Here is a 16,768-nt window from a genome sequence, read left to right on the forward strand (position 1 = left end):
TGGTGGGAGGGTTTGGGGAGGGGTGGGGAGAACCCAAGTATCTATGTAACTGTGTCACATAATACAATGTAATTACTGAAGTTAAATAATAAATAATTAAAAAAAAAAAAAAAAAAAAAAAGAAATGAAATCACAATGGATAAAAAGCATTGTTACAAAATAAGTGGACAATTTATGGTATGCTATTGTTTTTGCTGTTGTTTATAGCAAAGAAAAGGAAAGGGAAGGTGGACACGCCCAGCATCTTGAGGTGAGTAGTTAACAAGCCAGAGTGGCTGCAACGGGCCCACACGCGTATTCTTGTGTGAACCAGCATTATCCTTCAAAGGGAGAAGGCAGGAAGGAATAGGACTGTGAATGGTTAGAAACTCCAAAGTCAAGACTTCCTTATGCCTTGAGAAATTTGCTCTTTCAATCATTGTACTTGCTTTGGGACAGAAACTTTAATAGCATGGGGATTTTCTCTAGGTTTTCCCACAGCATAGAGCAGAGCAAAATGTCAGGGCTACTGGTTTGATTTTCCATGATTTGATGCATTTCTTACATGACTGAAGCAAATCCATGGTGAGCTTTATCAGACTGGGCACAGGGATCGCCTCGTTGGTTTTTACTTTAGCATAGGTTCAGTTTGAGTTGCATAACCAGGTTGTGCTCTGAATTCTATGTCTCATTTTCTGCAAACAAGCAAGGAAGAGGTTTCTAACGCTGTTGTGTCATCTCTGTCTTCGGATTTCATTCACTTTCCTGGCATCCTGCTTGTCCTCCAGGCATGACCCTGTGAATCCCAATGCCAGAGTCCAGTTAGTGCCTGGAACCTCATCTTACATTCCTGAAAGTGTATTGCTTCTGCACTTTTGTCAAGCACTTCTAACTCTACCTCCAATTGTGCTGACATTTGGGAGAGGGTATACCTAAGAAGCCATTGAACTTGACTGGACAATAAGATGCTGGACTCTATGTTTGGTATATGCTTGCAATGAGGGAATCTCAACTGAACTTGAACTATGGTTATGCAACAAGGTGGAGGAATCCACCATGGTGGGAGGGTTTGGGGAGGGGTGGGGAGAATCCCAGTACCTATGAAACTGTGTCACATAATACAATGTAATTAATGAATAAAAAAAAAGTATATATAAAGATCTGTCCCTTACCCACTGATGCTAAATTCTGGCTGGTCATAAATTGAATTCAACAGCATAAATTTAATCCTGCTGTGTCCAGGGGTGGTGCTAGGAGCTTGGGTCTACTGACAGCCACCGTCCCTGCACCTGTGGACTTCATAGGGGTCTACAGCATAGCAGATGAAGAACCTTTCTTAGGAAATTACACCCCCATGTCAAGTTTTGCATGAAATTGCTGGGACATTCGCCAGGCAGCCCACATGCACTAATACTTGAGATACCTTATAGCGTCTCAATTCAGCATGTGTCTCAGATACGTCTTCATTAATCCAGTTTGTAGGAGGGGAGTGCAGCTTCCTTTCTGAGTTTGAAAATTCTGAGCCACTGTTTTCATTGCTTCTTTCCAAACCCCGAGTGCCTCCTGGCTTGGGACCAACTCCTTTGTTGCAGGCACCTTTGGAAAAGTGGATTCCCACCACAGTAGCCTGTCTTTTCGGGTTTGTCCCTGCTCTCCCCATGTCTTCAAACAAGCGCTTACCGCTCATCACTCATGCCGTTCCACAGTAGGGACATGGTCTGGGTCAGCCTCCTGCAGTAGTCGTCTCAGCTTGTCCCTTTTATGCCTTATACTTTTTCTGAGGTCAAAGAAGCAGGGCAGCCTTCACCAAGGAACTTCAGGACATGAACTCATCAGCTCCCAGTGGCACCCGAACCACATTCATGCCAAACTCAGCAATGGCTGAATCATAGGGAAAAAATCCCGAATGTTTTCTCCATGTGCCAGGTCCTAGGCTTATGTTTGCCACCCAGGTGCAGCTGCCACTCAGCACCCAGCCCACCCTGGATGCTTTGTAAGCATTCACTATTAATAATCATTGTCATCATGGCAATTTCAGTTAGAAGACAAAATTAGGTGGTGAATTAACATCTAGAGTAAGTGAACATATTGCCTTGCTATTACAGCTGCCCGAAAGGAGGAAAATAGGACCTTACCCCCAGGACTGTTTCTGGAAGTGTGTGTATATCACACTGGGGAAAAAATACTCTGTGACTCATGAACAATTACAAAAAGGTCTATTTTCTACTTTTAAAATTTCTCCTCTTGTTTCATTGTATTATGAAACAATGAATAGGGTAATAAGCAATTTCCATGTGTAAATGTGCCTTGTTTGTTATTATTGTTACAAGTTTTATTTATTCCAAAAGAGCTACGAGAGAGAGAGAGAGAGAGAGAGAGCGAGCGTGCGCGCGCTTTCATCCACTGATTCGTCCCCCCAAATGGCCACCACCCAGGAGCCAGGAGTGTCACATGGGTGACAGATGATCTTTGGGCCAGCTTCCACTGCTTTTCTCAGGCCATTAGCTTGGAGCTGCCAGACACAAACCAGTGCCCTTATGCAGGCATGGCAGGTGGCAGCTTAACCTGCATGGTGCTGGCCCCAGTGTGCCTTGTTTGAGGGCATGTCATGGAAGTGAACATGAACTTCCCCCTGTTGCATTTCTTTCAGTGACACAACTCGTCCTATCTAAAGAGGGCCTGTGTTTTGATAGGCATGGACCCGTGAGTCACCCATTTCTATGCCATGTGTCTTCCATCTGTTTGAATTAAGATCTGGTCAGCAACCCAGTAGCAGTGAGGAAAAAGTTGAGTTGCTTCCAAAGGCCACAAATGAAAGTGGAGTTTTTTTTCAGGTAGGCTTGGGAATCTGACCTTGGAGGAAAACATCCTGCTGGGCCATATGAAGTGAGATAAATAAGGAAGACCAGGGCCATGCAGAGTCCAGGGCCTTTGTTCTTCATTTTGCTTTTGAACTCCTTTTAACCACTGCCAAGTACGGGAAGAGAGGGCAAGCTGAAGAACGCGCTGTCTCTAGATGGTAAAACATGCCACCAAAAATACTTCTTTTTCCCCAGAATTCTCTTTACCATGGAGTTGAGCCCTGGTATGCTTCAGTTTATTTCCTTCCAAGTGACACTATTTTATGCATCCTGTAAATTTCAGGATATAAAAATGATAACCTTACAATGAAGTATTTTGTCCAGGAAGCAAACTAAAACAGAATTATTGCATACATTGGGAGGGTTTTGCCTTATTTGTGAGAGATCAGTTTCTGTCAGAATTACCAGGTCAGTGAAGTGTTAAATTCTTTTAGGATAATTTTTATATGCTTGATGCTTTCTAAGCCTATTGCCTAAGAGAGCTTAGATGCATACCTTTGATAACAAACAGGACATTCATAACAAACAAACGACAATTTTCTTTTATTTTTTAACCCTGCTTCCAGAAAGGAAAAAAAAAAGGAGAGACATCAAGATTTTGATGAAAAATTAAAATTATTTATCACCAGATTTCAAACATAAACTTCTCCTTGCCTTGAGGAGGTGCCTTTCTGAAACATCCCTGAGCACGCACAAAAGGCTGCTACAGTTGACATGAATTTTCCATGTTTGTTTTGTCCGATTCCCTTTATGGTCTGGCCAGTCAATGTGGATGGCTGCACGCAGTGGAATTTCTGCCTTACACAAACTGCAGCGGACAGCACACTGTGACACTGTCCATCCTGGCCGGGGCAAACTGTTAGTTGGACTGGAACAAAAACTCACCAGGCTCAGCAAAGGCTAAGGGGAAGAAAAGACAGGCTGATCAGACAGGGATGAGTCTTGGCCAACATCAGACAAGGTGCACTCTCTCTTAGGTGCTCCGTAGTCTGCTCTGTGTTTCTTTAATGATTACATGACAATGGCACTTGTGAGTTCATTGCCACTCTTCTGCACCTGAACCAGAATATATACATGGCTGAATTTCAGTACCTGAGACAGGGTATATGTTCATTCAGAGACACTTCCTGAATGAACGAATGGGAAAGGGTGGTAGAATAAGAACAAATAGCATCTTTCACACTTACTTTGGGCTGTCTGCTTTTCCGTTTAATCCTCACCACAACTTTATAATGTCTTATTGTGTAATGGAGAAAAAGAAATTTTCTTTTTTCTACTGCTTCTGTAGAAGTTTTCTGAAGTTCAGAGACATTTGCTCACAGAACTCTTGTCTCTGTAGAGATGGCATTGGAATCAAGTGTCTGTGCACGAATCCCTTCCATGCCATGCCCTGTTGCCCCCAAGAGCCCAGCACACAGATCATGGCTGCTCACACATTTTTGGTGTGCTTTCCAATGGCATCACATTTCAAACAGGGTGTGTGACATGACAGCCCAGGGCCCTCTAAGCGGAAAATTGTGAAAGCGATTGATTTACTCTGATTTAATGGAAGATATGAGAGATGAAAGCAACAAGAATCAAAACCAAAAATATTTTGGTATTTTTAAAATGCCCTTGACATTTCCACCTTAGTGATGTAGTGAGAGAAAGAGATAAGCAAGCAAACACGATATTTGCAGTAGTGAATGGTAAACACCATTAAAGAGGTAGAACAACTGGGCTGGGTGCCTCCGACCAAGCTAACTTAAGCTAACTTTTGAAGGAAGAACTAGATATTTTTGTTAGTGGGATTTTTATTTTTCTCCCTTCCTTCCTTTGGAATTTTTTTAATTAGAAAGGGAGAGAGAGAGAATGCAAGCAAATGCAAGCCAGTGCCCCCATCTGCCAGCTCACTGCCCAGATGCCACAGTGGCTCCTGAGAGCTCAATGCAGGTCTCCTGTGTGGGTGTCCTGTCCTTGCGAGAAAGAAGAAAATTTCTGTCTGGTGGTTCACTCCCCTGATGACCACAGCAGCTTCAGGCTGGGCCAGAATGGGGCCAGAAACTGGACACTCAATCCAGGTACCCTGTAAGGGTGGCAGGGACCCATGTATTGAAGGCATCATCTGCTGCCTGTCACGGTGTGCATCACCTGGATTGGCCAGTGAGCAAGTTCTAGAAATTTGGGCATTCAGATATGGGATGTGGACGTCTCAACTGATGACTTCACCACTACACACACACACTTGAGAGCAGTTTTAATGCTAATATATGAGTATTTTTTTTTAAGGTCCAGCATTGTGGTATAGTGGATTAAACCACTGCCTGTGTCATCAACATCCCATATGCGTGTTCTAACTGCTTTCATTCCAATGTAGCTCCTGCTAATGCACATGGGAAAGCAGTGGAAGATGGCCCAGGTGCTGGGGCCCCTGCCACCCCCATGGGAGACCCAGATGAAGCACCTGGCTCGGCTCTGGCAGTTATAGCCATTGGAGAGTGAGTCAGCAGATGCAAGACATTTTTGTGTCTCTCCTTTCTCTAACTCTGCCTTTCAAATAAGTAAATATCTTTTTGAAAAAAAAGTTCATAGAAAGTGGAATTAGAGCATACCTTTGCTTCAGTGTCTACTTTTAAATTGTGTAACATACCTTTTTGGTAATGTGCATTTCCTGTGAATAGCTTCACCATGAGCAACCTCTGAACGACATTCCTGGCTCCCCCATGCCCATCAGACCATCATCCACGCACTTTGCAGCCCCGGGCAAGGCAACCTAGTCAAGTCCACGCAGCAGCAGGGCCCACAACACAAAGTCAGGCTTCTAGGAGTAGCAGGCAAGTCAGAGTGAGCAACCCCAGGCACCCAGAAGAGCTTGGGAAGGGTCAGGATGCAGGTGTATTTCCCCGGAGCTGGGGTGTGTGTGTTGTCCCAAGCGTGTTTGTGGCAGCGTGGGCTGGCATGGAGTACATGGGGGAGGAATCTCGGTATTACTGTGCCGAGGAGTCCAGCAACTCCTCTAAGTGAACGCAGGTCTGGCATGTAAAGGCTACCGCATAATCTGCAGTACACCCCAATCATTTAGGATGGCCCTGTGCTTGCTAGGGACCGGAACCTCTTTGGTTTTTCTGAAACATTACAAAATGAGCATGCCCCAGGACCCTTGCTTCTGCTTTGCCTCCTTCCTGGGATGCTCTTCCCACAGGTAGCTCACTTTGTCAACCCCCACACACATGTCAGCTCATTGTGTCATTGAACCAGAGAGGCCTGCCCTGGCCACTCGGTATAAAGTGAGAGACCTTGACTCCTAACACTACTCTCCTCCTGGACTCACTTTGCTTTCCTCATAACCCTAACCTTTTTCTCTTTGCCATGTACTTCTTTCCTTTAAGATGCATTAGAACAGATCATTTATTTTGTCTACCAGCTTCTCCAGTGCCTATTTTAAAAATGTCTGGTTCATAGTGGCCACTTCACAATGGTTGCTGTCCTGCATCTATTTTGTCTCTGTGTCTCTCGCACCTGACATGCAGTGGGCAGACACAGCCCAATCACATGATACTGTTCTACAGGAGCACTCGAACCTGCCTTGTCCAGCACAGGAGGCTTGTGCAGCACAGCATCTGCCTTGTTCACAGTCTTGTCACCTGCCATGTCTCCTGCCTATCTAAGGGCTTCCACCCTGAACCACTTCTCTGACCATCCACCAGGCAACACCCCACCCCATGCCCACCTTCACACTTGGTCCTTCTGCATCCAGCACATCCCCAGTACCTCTGGCTGCTGTTTGTCCTGACATGTTTGAAACCATGTCCCCTCCTCCGTGGTGGGCACAGCTCACCCCAGAGTGGAGTCATGCGTGTCTCGTTGCCAGCTCCTCCCTCTAGCAAGTTCAGAACATGGCAGCATCACACCCAGTTATCCTTATGGGCAGTTGAGTGGGAGCAGAAGGAGCAAGGCATCAACTGGTAGGTCTTGGCACTCAGGGCACCATCCCGGAGACCTTTCCCACCTTCCCGCAGATCTCATGCAGAGCCTCCCATACACAAATTTGACTCTAGCTTTTCTAAGAAGCTGAGCACTGCATCTGAGTATTCTGTCCCATGCCACTTAATATTCAGTTCAAAAGATAAATAATATCTTGACAGAATAGCATAATCTGAGCCCACTGCCTGTGATGGAACAAACAAAGCCGCAGCCTCTGATACCAGAATCCCATATGGGTGTTGGGTTGAGTCCCAACTGCTCCACTTCCTGCCCAATTTCATAGAAGTAATGACCTAGAAAAAGCAGCAGATGCTGGTCCAAGTGCCTGGGTGCCATTCCCACCCCTTCCAACTCTGAGAGACCCCATTGTAGCTCCTGGCCCCAGGCTTTGGCCTGGCTCAGCCCTGGCTGTTTCAGCCACTTGGAGAGTGAACCAATAGATGGAAGATAGACTCTCCCTCTCTCTCTCTCTCAATCTCAATCTCTGTCTCTCTCTGTCTCTCTCTGTCTCTCTCTCTCTCTCTCTCAATATCTCTCTCTCTCTCTAGCTCTTCCAAATCATTCACTCTTTTTTACAAGCATCTTCTGCTTTCTCAACAAGGAGCATTTTTAGCTAGCTTAGAGAACCCTGTTTCCTTGGTGTTTCCCGCAGATTCAGTGGCTCATCATGGCCTGGCTGGTGGCATCTTGTGTGATCCCGAGGGGACAGAGAGCAGTTGTCATTATGCATCACTTCATGGAAAAAGACTTGTAAAACCTCTGTGTCTTCCCCCGGGTGATAGCAAAGCAAGTTACATAGCTATGAAAAGTAACCGGAAGTCTTAAATAGTGCTTTATTTTAAGCCTGAGAACATTTCTCCTTCGTTAATGAAATCGCTTCCAATTTCCAGAGTTTTTGTGTGTTCTCCATTTAGTGATAGCCTACAAGTTACTTGCTAAAATAAATGTTCAGTCACTCCCAAAGGAAATATCTGGTACAGTTTGGTGCTGCTTGAGAAATAGATCTGTGAGTAATCACATTTGTCTGTAATTTCATAAGAGGAAGGCTACAAGGGTTGGGTTTCCCATGCACCAAAAGAGTAAGATTTTAAAAAAGGAATGTCATTGTAATAGAATAAATTTGCATGTGATTTCTTAGCACATACACTTACTGAGCATGCCGATCAGCCTTTTGGGGAGGTTTTTCCTGTTCTTCACCTGTCATAGCCTGGGGTGGATGCCATCTCCGAGCAAAGCCAAGGGTAGCTGAGGACTTAATATGCAGAGCAGACAAATGGCAGGCAATAAGTGACAGTGCATATTTGTAAGATATAAATTATGTATCAATGACTTGCCAGCTCTTGGCTTTTTACTTAAAAAAAAAAAAAAAAAAGGTGCTGTGGTGTTGTTTTGGCTCCTTTCCTGAGTCCGTGTTCCTTGCTGCCAGCCATGATGCTATGCCAAACCCTGACACCGTGTGAATTTGCGCAACACTTTCCTATCCAGAGCACTCATCCATAAATAGACGGCCCTTCCCATACCCAGCCCCAGGAAATCTACAAGCAAGCAGCCAGCCCCGCTTAATTGATGCGAGCCTGCAGGACTGGCAAGGGAGCCACACAGTGCCGCTCCATGCTCCTGACCTTGCTGGACTGCTTACCTGGGTATCCTGGTGCCAGAGATACTGCTTTGCTGCTGCCTCCCTAGCAACAGCAGTGGCTGGGTTGGGCTGGTGTTGTTTACAGTCTGGAGAGCCGTGCTCCTTTAAGGAAACACAAACTCCTTTGCCTCCTGGCGGGCTCCAATCAAGCTCAGCCAGTGCCAGCTGCCTGCAGTTATCCAAAGGGGCATCCCTGGGAAGTCAGCTGGTCTCGCTTACAGAAGAAAAGTTGAAGGAACACAGAGGGACAGTCGCTTTCTGCAAGCAAGTGGCCTGCTAGACTCCTCCAGGGGTGTGGAGGCATGACTGTGGTTTCTGTACCGGGTGCGTTGGCAGCCGTGGCTCGGCAGGTTGCATCCTGGAGGATTGCTGTCAGCAGCGTTGGTGGGTTCCGGTGAGCAGAAGCTGTTGAGGACCTTGTACTGTGCTTACAGACCCCCACCATGAAGATCCCGGAGCCTGCCAAACAGCAGAGGAATCAGGACCCTGCCGATGACCAGCAGGAGAGCTTTGTCTCGGAGGTGCCCCAGCTGGACCTGACTGCATTGTGTGATGACAAGAGCTGGGAAGGTAGGGGCGGCTGGGATGACGTGGGGGGGGGGGCGGATTTCTTAGTGGCAACGCGTGTATAGAGAAGCACAAGAGAGAGGCATGTCACGCCTAGGTGAAGAACCTACAGCAGGAGTCTGTACCCCCGTGGGTGTGAATGAGAGGAAGCGAGCGAGCGAGTGAGCGAGCTATGCCTGCAGAAATAACTGCGAGTCTAAATGACCAAACATCCTTTCCCCATCATAGGAATGTGTCACATTGAATGACATCAAGGGTGGCTGCTTGCCCTTTATTCTAGTGTCACCCTGTAGTCCTTTTTTATTTTTCTTTTCAACTTAGCCAGGAGCACTGATTAGTGTATCCCCACCCTCCACCACCATCCCCATCCCCCACCCCAGTTAGCAAGCTGAGAAGGGGAACAATCAAGAATTGCCTGCACCTGATCTCCTCACGCACACCTGCCGGCCACACACCCTCCCCTCCCCAGGAAATCCGCTGCCCCCTTTTTTTTTTAAGATGGGATTGGGTTTGCTTTGCCTGTATGTCTTGTTTCGCATGGGTACATCTGTTTTCTAGAATTCAGGCTAACGAACTGAAAGGGATTTGCTCACCCAGGAAAACGCTGAAATGAAAGTGCTTTGTCCAAAAGCCTGGGACTCCGTGTTTTAGAGAATGTTTTCCTCAAGTCCCTTGTTGAGGAAGAAGAGGGTAGCCTGGTTGCCACTATGATTCAGAAGAGGACGTTGCAGCCGCTGCTTCTGTCCCTGTGTCTGTGTTCAACCAGGCATGAATCTGAGTCCCAAATCAGGGCTGTGCCTTCCCCCAAACCTATAGCAGAGACATGGGACCCCAGCTTCCAGACAGAACTCCCCACAAGGAGCGCCAACTGTTTCAAGAACCAGCAACCTGGTTCAGCACCTGCAGCACCTTGTCTTTCCCCTCCTCTTCCTTGCATCTGCCCCGCTCATTTTTTGTTTAAATTAAAAAGCATTCCTTGGGATCAACTTAGAGAAAGGACCAGCAGCTGATCCGGAAGAAACACAAGGTTAGGAGAATTCCATCATGCTCTGCCCCCAGAGCTTCTTGCCTTAGTTCTTCCCCTCTGCCCCCTCACCTGGCCTGGCGCTTTTCATGGGCGGTGGGTCCGAGGGTTGGTCAAATCTTCCCAGCTTACTGTACCTTCAGTGAGAGAAAGGAAAGAAAAACAAAAAAAGCACAGTTGTTGTGTTTTGAGGTGTTGTCTTCTCAGGTGTTCTGTGCTTGTTGGGTCCTTGTGGACTTCGAAATAAGTACATTGGTGCCCCTAGAGTGTCTGAATGGTCACTGTTAGCCCCAAGGAACATGGGGACCGGTGTCGGTAGAGCATGCAAAGCCACCCTGCATGGCGCTCTGCTTCTTACCCAGCTCCGTACTAGTGGCCTGGGAAAAGCACCTGAGGCTGGCCCGCGTTCTTGAACCACTGCCACCCACACAGGGACACCTGCATGGAGCGCCTGGCTCCTGGCACTGACCTGGCTCATTTGGGTTGTCATTTTGGGAGTGAACCAGCTAATAGAAGGTCTGTCTCTCTCCCTCCTCTTCTGTAACTCCGACTTTAAATCAGATACATTTATTTGAGGTAAAATGCTTTAGTGATGACTGCCATGAGCTCTAGACGAAAACTTGGACTTTTTGTCAGAACTCAAATTAGTCATATTTTCTCCTCCTGAAATGCACTCAAATTGTTTTTTTTCATGTTTAATCCAGCTCATCTAAAGAGATTAATATAAATTCTTACAAAACCCTTGAAACTCTGCCATTAGTTAATATAACGAACTTTCATCCCAATAGGTAATGTGAGGGAAATAACGTTTTGGAAATCTGGATAGCTTATTAGAAAGAAAAGATTGCTGAAAAAAATATACATAACATTGTATTATCCATGTAATCTGTAAAGTAGCTTGTTCTGATTATGTTTTTGTTTGCTTGTTTTTTTGCTAATTACTGTGTTTGTTGTTGAACCTTGTGTGTTTTCAGATCCACACAAGTTAGTTTCAATGGCATCTTGATTATCCACTTAGTGCTTTTAGTGACCTTATGAAAGTTTAGATTTTTTTTTTTAAAGATTTATTACAAAGTCAGATATACAGAGAGGAGGAGAGACAGAGAGGAAGCTCTTCCGTCTGATGATTCACTCCCCAAGTGAGCTGCAAGGGCCGGTTCTGTGCGCCGATCCGAAGCCGGGAACCAGGAACCTCTTCCAGGTCTCCCACACGGGTGCAGTGTCCCAATGCATTGGGCCATCCTTGACTGCTTTCCCAGGCCACAGGCAGGGAGCTGGATGGGAAGTGGGGCTGCCGGGATTAGAACCGGTGCCCATGTGGGATCCCGGGGCGTTCAAGGTGAGGACTTTAGCTACTAGGCCACGCCGATTAACACCTTCTACACTATGACCAATGATAAAACAAGAAGTAGAGTCGTTGAAGGAATGTCTGCACAAAGGCTAGTTAAGAGAACGAAACACAGTTGCTAAAACACCACTTTTGTTTTATACATAGCTTTAATATGAAACAGACAAAAATTGGTAGCTTTGCAGTTCACTGACGCAGCTGGTTTGAGTCCACTGTAATAAAACCTAGATGAAAGTCAGGGTGCCCAAACTGTGTGAGCCACCAGCCATGCACAAGTCTGCGTCACCAGAGCACGGGGCATCCTGTGGTGTGAGCCCCTGGTTTTGTTTGGTCTGTGCATTCCCCATCCTCACTGCACAGTTCCGACTCCAGGGACTCCAGGCTGTCGGGTGAGCCAACTCCTAGGGAGTGGCCAGATGGCTGGTGTGAGAGGTGCCATCGGTGCTCCCTGTGGAAAAGTTCTGCGACTTCACGACTTCAAGGTAGCAAAAAGGGAGTGAAAGTCAGGAGTAGAGTCCATGGACTGTGGGGCTGAGACCCTCAAAGCGAATACAGGGTCAGGGTCTGAAGATGGCAGATACTGGCTGTGCACTGTCATATTCTCTCCTGTATGGAGCTGTTTCTTAGGGCTTAGTTCTTAAAATATCCACATGACATTATCATTATTATTAGGGTTTCACTGTCCAAAGTTAAAATCGTATGTAGTATGTGGTGCTATTTAAATTCCTTTGGAATTATGTAATTAGAATGTTCCCAGGCGGCCAGTTCATGTTGACTTGGGGTGGCATTTGTGCCAGAACTGCAGTTTAAACCCTCAGTTATCTATCCTGATCAAATTAAAGGGCAACTCCAAAAAAGGGCATAAAATACTTCTTGCATCATACTCATTACTTACCGCTTATTGAAAAGTAACTGTGGAGATAATTCTCTAAAAAAAACATAGAAAAAAGGATCATACATGTTTTCCACTTGAAGCCTCCCATTGTATGGATAAGAAAGTATAGGCCAAAAGAGACAAAGCAAGTGATTCAAAGAAAAAAAAATATATCCTGACCATTCTTGCTACACAATGCCAGCTGTGCATCATGACAGGCAGTAAATCTAAGTGGTTAAAAGCCAGACTCCCTGGGTTCAAATCCTAGCTCACACTGCTTAACTAGTTTTGTGGGTAATTTTAGTGAACCTGTCTCAAGATTGGCTTTCATTTTTCTGTATTTAAATAGAGATAATAACAGTGGGTGGTGATGCAGGATAGATATAGTAGTATCTACTTACACACTTGCTACAAGGATCAGATGAATTGGAAGATGTAAAGTGCAGCATGGTGTGAGCCCCATGTAAGCATTAGTTGTGTCTTCCATGTATGCTTTCAAGTATAGTTTCAGGAAAAGTTTGCTGTCTTTGAAATCAGGACCTGATTCTATCTGATGACTGTGAATGACTCAAAGCACAGAAAAAGAAGCCATAATTCCCAGGTTTATCAGGATTATTCATGGATTTATCAGGAACCGACCACCTTCCTTTCCCTGATGCTGTCCCTAGATGTGGAATGAGAGAGACAGGATATTTAGAAAAGAGGCCAGATGCCCTGCTGATAGACTTGTGAGGAATGTATGTGGAAGGGATCATAGATGGGTTGTGAACTGATAGCTGATGGGGTAGGTACACTGAAAGTGCAGGTATGTGGACCAAAACCAACTCTGGTGGGGAACGACCTCAGTAGGTAGAGAGGTTCATGCTAGCTCTGGCCACGCATTTAATGAGAACTCAATAGGAGCTGTTGAGGACTTGCTTATTAACTGTACCTGGGGACTCCAGATACATGAACTGTAAGGACTGAATTTGTAATTGATACAGCTCAACTCTTACATTCTAACTCAGTTTTCTAGACTACTTAAGCAGTTTAATAGGACTACTAAAATTCAGTTTGGGGAACTAAGGAAAATGTGATAGAAGTGTTCTTGCTTTGTTTCTCTGTGTTTCTGTGTCCAGGACACACACGACCTTCCAAGTACAATGAAAGAAAAAATGTTTACAACACACCAAACAGTGATGGCTCTAAATGACATGGTGGAAAAATGAATATGGAAAAACATCAGCTCCCTTATTCTATGCAGATTTATTACAGCAAATCTCTTCAGGGGTTGTTTTTTTTCTTACACAGTGGATGGGTCCAGGCAGCCAAACACAAGATAGCTCCATTGCACCTGCCACTTTGGCAATCGCTCCAAGAGAGCTTCCCTCCTCCTCCAGTGAATTCCGTTTATTTCCATCCCCCAGGGCTGATTGTGTTTTATTTCTTGAGTAGCAAGCAACCTTATGCTTTTATCCCTACTATTTTTGAGCCACCGTGCTATCAGCTGACTTGAGTGGATTAATTTTTAATAGAGAGACGTGCTATACTGCTGTCCAGAGTAACAAGATCCATGACCCAAAGCAAAGTCTCTGTGCCCCAGAAATTCTGAAAATGCATTTGCTTTTGATTCATTTGCTTTAATTACTAGAATGAAAATCTAATTTGGAGTCTTGAGTCTTTTCTGCTTTCTCTTGAATATTTTTTTCAAAACTCCTTATCTATTTCAAGGCTCTAAAATTACCATTTAAAATATAAACTATTTCCCAAATTAGCAGCTGGGAACTGTCCATGAACACATCTTCAAAATTAGTTCTCTGGGAAGGACATGAAGTTGGCGTATTGTGACCTCCGCTGCTCTTCGTCTCATTTACCTTTTTTAGATGGGTACAAACTGTCAGAATTTGAGATAGCTTTGTATATTTAAATCATTGCAAACTAAAACACAGAAATGGTTGGTTTGTTGATTATGTTGAACTATTATTGCATAGCATTTTCTAACTCCTGAATAGGAGTCTTAAAGTACAAGTAGAGTTAACAGGAAAGAGAGAAAAAAAGAGAAATCATGTTAAGGTTTCATGTTGCATCCTTGAGGAGTGCCTACATCTTCTGCAGGCAGACTGCTAATGAAATACTCCTTGTAATTTTGTTAGCATTGAATTTCATCATAGCTTTGCATTCCTCATTTTCAGATAAGTCATTCACTTACCCTTCCTATATGCCTTATGAGAAAACGCCCCCTATAATTTAGCATTTCGTCAGCTGTGTGTTTCCGAGTTTGCCTGAGTGACACCAGGGGAAAGGACACATTTGATCTTCTTGTCAGCTAAGTGGTTGGTTAAGAATGGACCACAGGATTGACCATGTGACTCTGTGATCAAGATGCTGCTTGGAATCCCTGCATCCCATGTAGGTGTTCTTGGATTCAAGTCCCAACTCCACTTCCAGATTTACATTCTGCTAATGCACAACCTGGGAGGCAGCAGGCAATGACTCAAGCACTCCTGCCACTGAGGTAGGAAACCCAGAGTGAGATGCAGGCTCCCGACTTCAGCCCTGGCTGTTTGGGTGAATAAACTGGCAGATAGAAACTCTCCCACCCACCTCTCTCTCTCTCTCTCTTTTGCATTCTTGTTCTCGCTCTCTCTCTCTCTCTCTCTCTCTCTCAAATAAAGTAATTTTTTTAAAAAAGCAGAGCTATACCATAAAGCTGCATTAGCAAACAGGAACTCACATGGCTGGTGCTGTGCTACCTACAGAGCATCCAACAGTCAAGATTCAGTTCTCTACTTAATCTCTTAATCTACAATTAATCAATTCAAGATGACAGGTGGTCTTTTATTGGAGCCATGTCTGAAAAATTTTGTGTTCCTGTGGCTGAAAATGCAGGTTCATACTAGCCTTCCTAGAGGGAGATTCTGCTTGATTCCGATGAACCCAAGAGCCTCAGACCCTAAGGAAACCCCTCATCACACCGCCCCTTTAATGTGGAGCAGCCCCAGGAATGCCGGTGTCAACAGCGGACTGTGTTGTGTGCAGCCCTGGGTCCCCAGGGCAGCCTCCGCCCTGTCCCAGTGGTTTTGCTCCTCTCTGTGTGGCGGTTGCCTGCACCAGTACCCTCGTGTGCTGCCTCAGGTGATTTCAGACTCCTGCCTCCCTCCCCGCCCCATCACTGCTGCCTTATGAAATACCTTGACCTTCAGTTTTTCATGTTTTCAAGAGATTACCTTTCACTCATCCTCTTCTTATGTCACCTCTAGCCCACCTTCTATTTGCCAGCTTGGTGTGCTGAACTGCTATTTCCTTTTTTTTTTTTCAACAGTTATTTTTACTTATTTGAAAGGTAAAGTAATAGAGGGAGAAACAGAGAGACCTTCCATTCGCTGGTTCACTCCCAAAGTGGCCGCATAGCTGGGGCTGGGGTATACCCAACCCAAGAGCCAGGAGCTTCCTCTGAGTCTCCTACATGGGTGCAGGCTCCCAAGGCCATCCTCTGCTGCTTTCCTAAGCCACAAGTAGGAAGCTGGATCGGAAGCAGAGCAGCCAGGCTCTAACCGGCACTCACATGGGATGCCCGTACCACAGGCAGTAGTTTTACCTGCCACACCACCTTGCCAGCCCCAAGTTGGTCATTTCTGAGTCTGTCCAACAGGCCAGACCAAGTCAGGACACCTGATGAAGCCCCACACACACACTGCCAAGTTTAGTTACAATATGTTCCCCCCTGCCCCTTAAGCCTCAGTACAGAAGAATCTGTACTTAGTGCTGCTTTTGTTTTTCCAGATAATTATATCATCCATGTTCCCAGATACTGTAGGTATCCTTAAACATTGAGAAACTATAAACCATAGATTCACAGACATCTAGTTACTTTTTTAAAACAGTTTTATTTATTTATTTGCAAGATTTAATATTTTCCACATCCACTGTTTTACTCCTAAATGGCCACAATGACCCGGGCTAGACCTGGAGCTAGGAACAACTTTGTCCAGGTCTCCCATGTGAGTAGCAGGGGCTGGAGTACTTAGGCTGTCTCCTGCCTGTTTTCCCAGGCATATTAACAGGGAACTGAATCAGAACGCAGAACCCGAGCAGCTGGAACTCAGCTGGCGCTGCCTTGGCCACCAGCATTGCAAGCAGTGGTGTAACCCACTGTGCTACAGTGCCAGCCCCTGTGTTGTTTTTAAATTGGAGTGCCTGTCTTCCCTATTAGCCTGCGAGGTATCAGCAGCCTCAGGCTGTCACATCTGTTAGTGAACCACTCGTTGCCTGTGCTCAGCCGAAACAACCACTTGGAAGTCAGAGGACTTCATTTCTCGCTGCAGTGAGAACTTTCTTTGCTCATCCCTTCTTTAGGTTTCAGTTTCCTTGTCTACTGGGCTAGACCGCTGGTTCTCACACATGGGCACACACTAGAATTAATTTATACAGCTTTTCAAAGTAGGGTCAAGGGCATACCTGGACCCTCAGCTAAGTGTTCCATGTCTGTGGGTGTTGGAGGACAGGTGATTTCTCCCTGGGGGTTGAGAAATCA

The 16,768-nt window shown here is 45.5% G+C and overlaps 1 protein-coding gene across 1 annotated transcript in view; it reads left to right on the forward strand.

The window, feature by feature from the left end:
* Positions 1–16,768, forward strand: part of FAM13A (family with sequence similarity 13 member A) — a 334,054-nt gene that overhangs the window by 296,024 nt on the left and 21,262 nt on the right. Inside the window, exons 12-13 of the mRNA XM_058667049.1 lie at positions 208–250; positions 8,877–9,012. Coding sequence (XP_058523032.1) covers positions 208–250; positions 8,877–9,012 — 179 coding nt within the window. The remainder of the gene's footprint in view (positions 1–207; positions 251–8,876; positions 9,013–16,768) is intronic.

This window comes from Ochotona princeps, chromosome 7, assembly GCF_030435755.1.
Source record: "Ochotona princeps isolate mOchPri1 chromosome 7, mOchPri1.hap1, whole genome shotgun sequence".
Lineage (NCBI taxonomy): Eukaryota > Metazoa > Chordata > Mammalia > Lagomorpha > Ochotonidae > Ochotona > Ochotona princeps.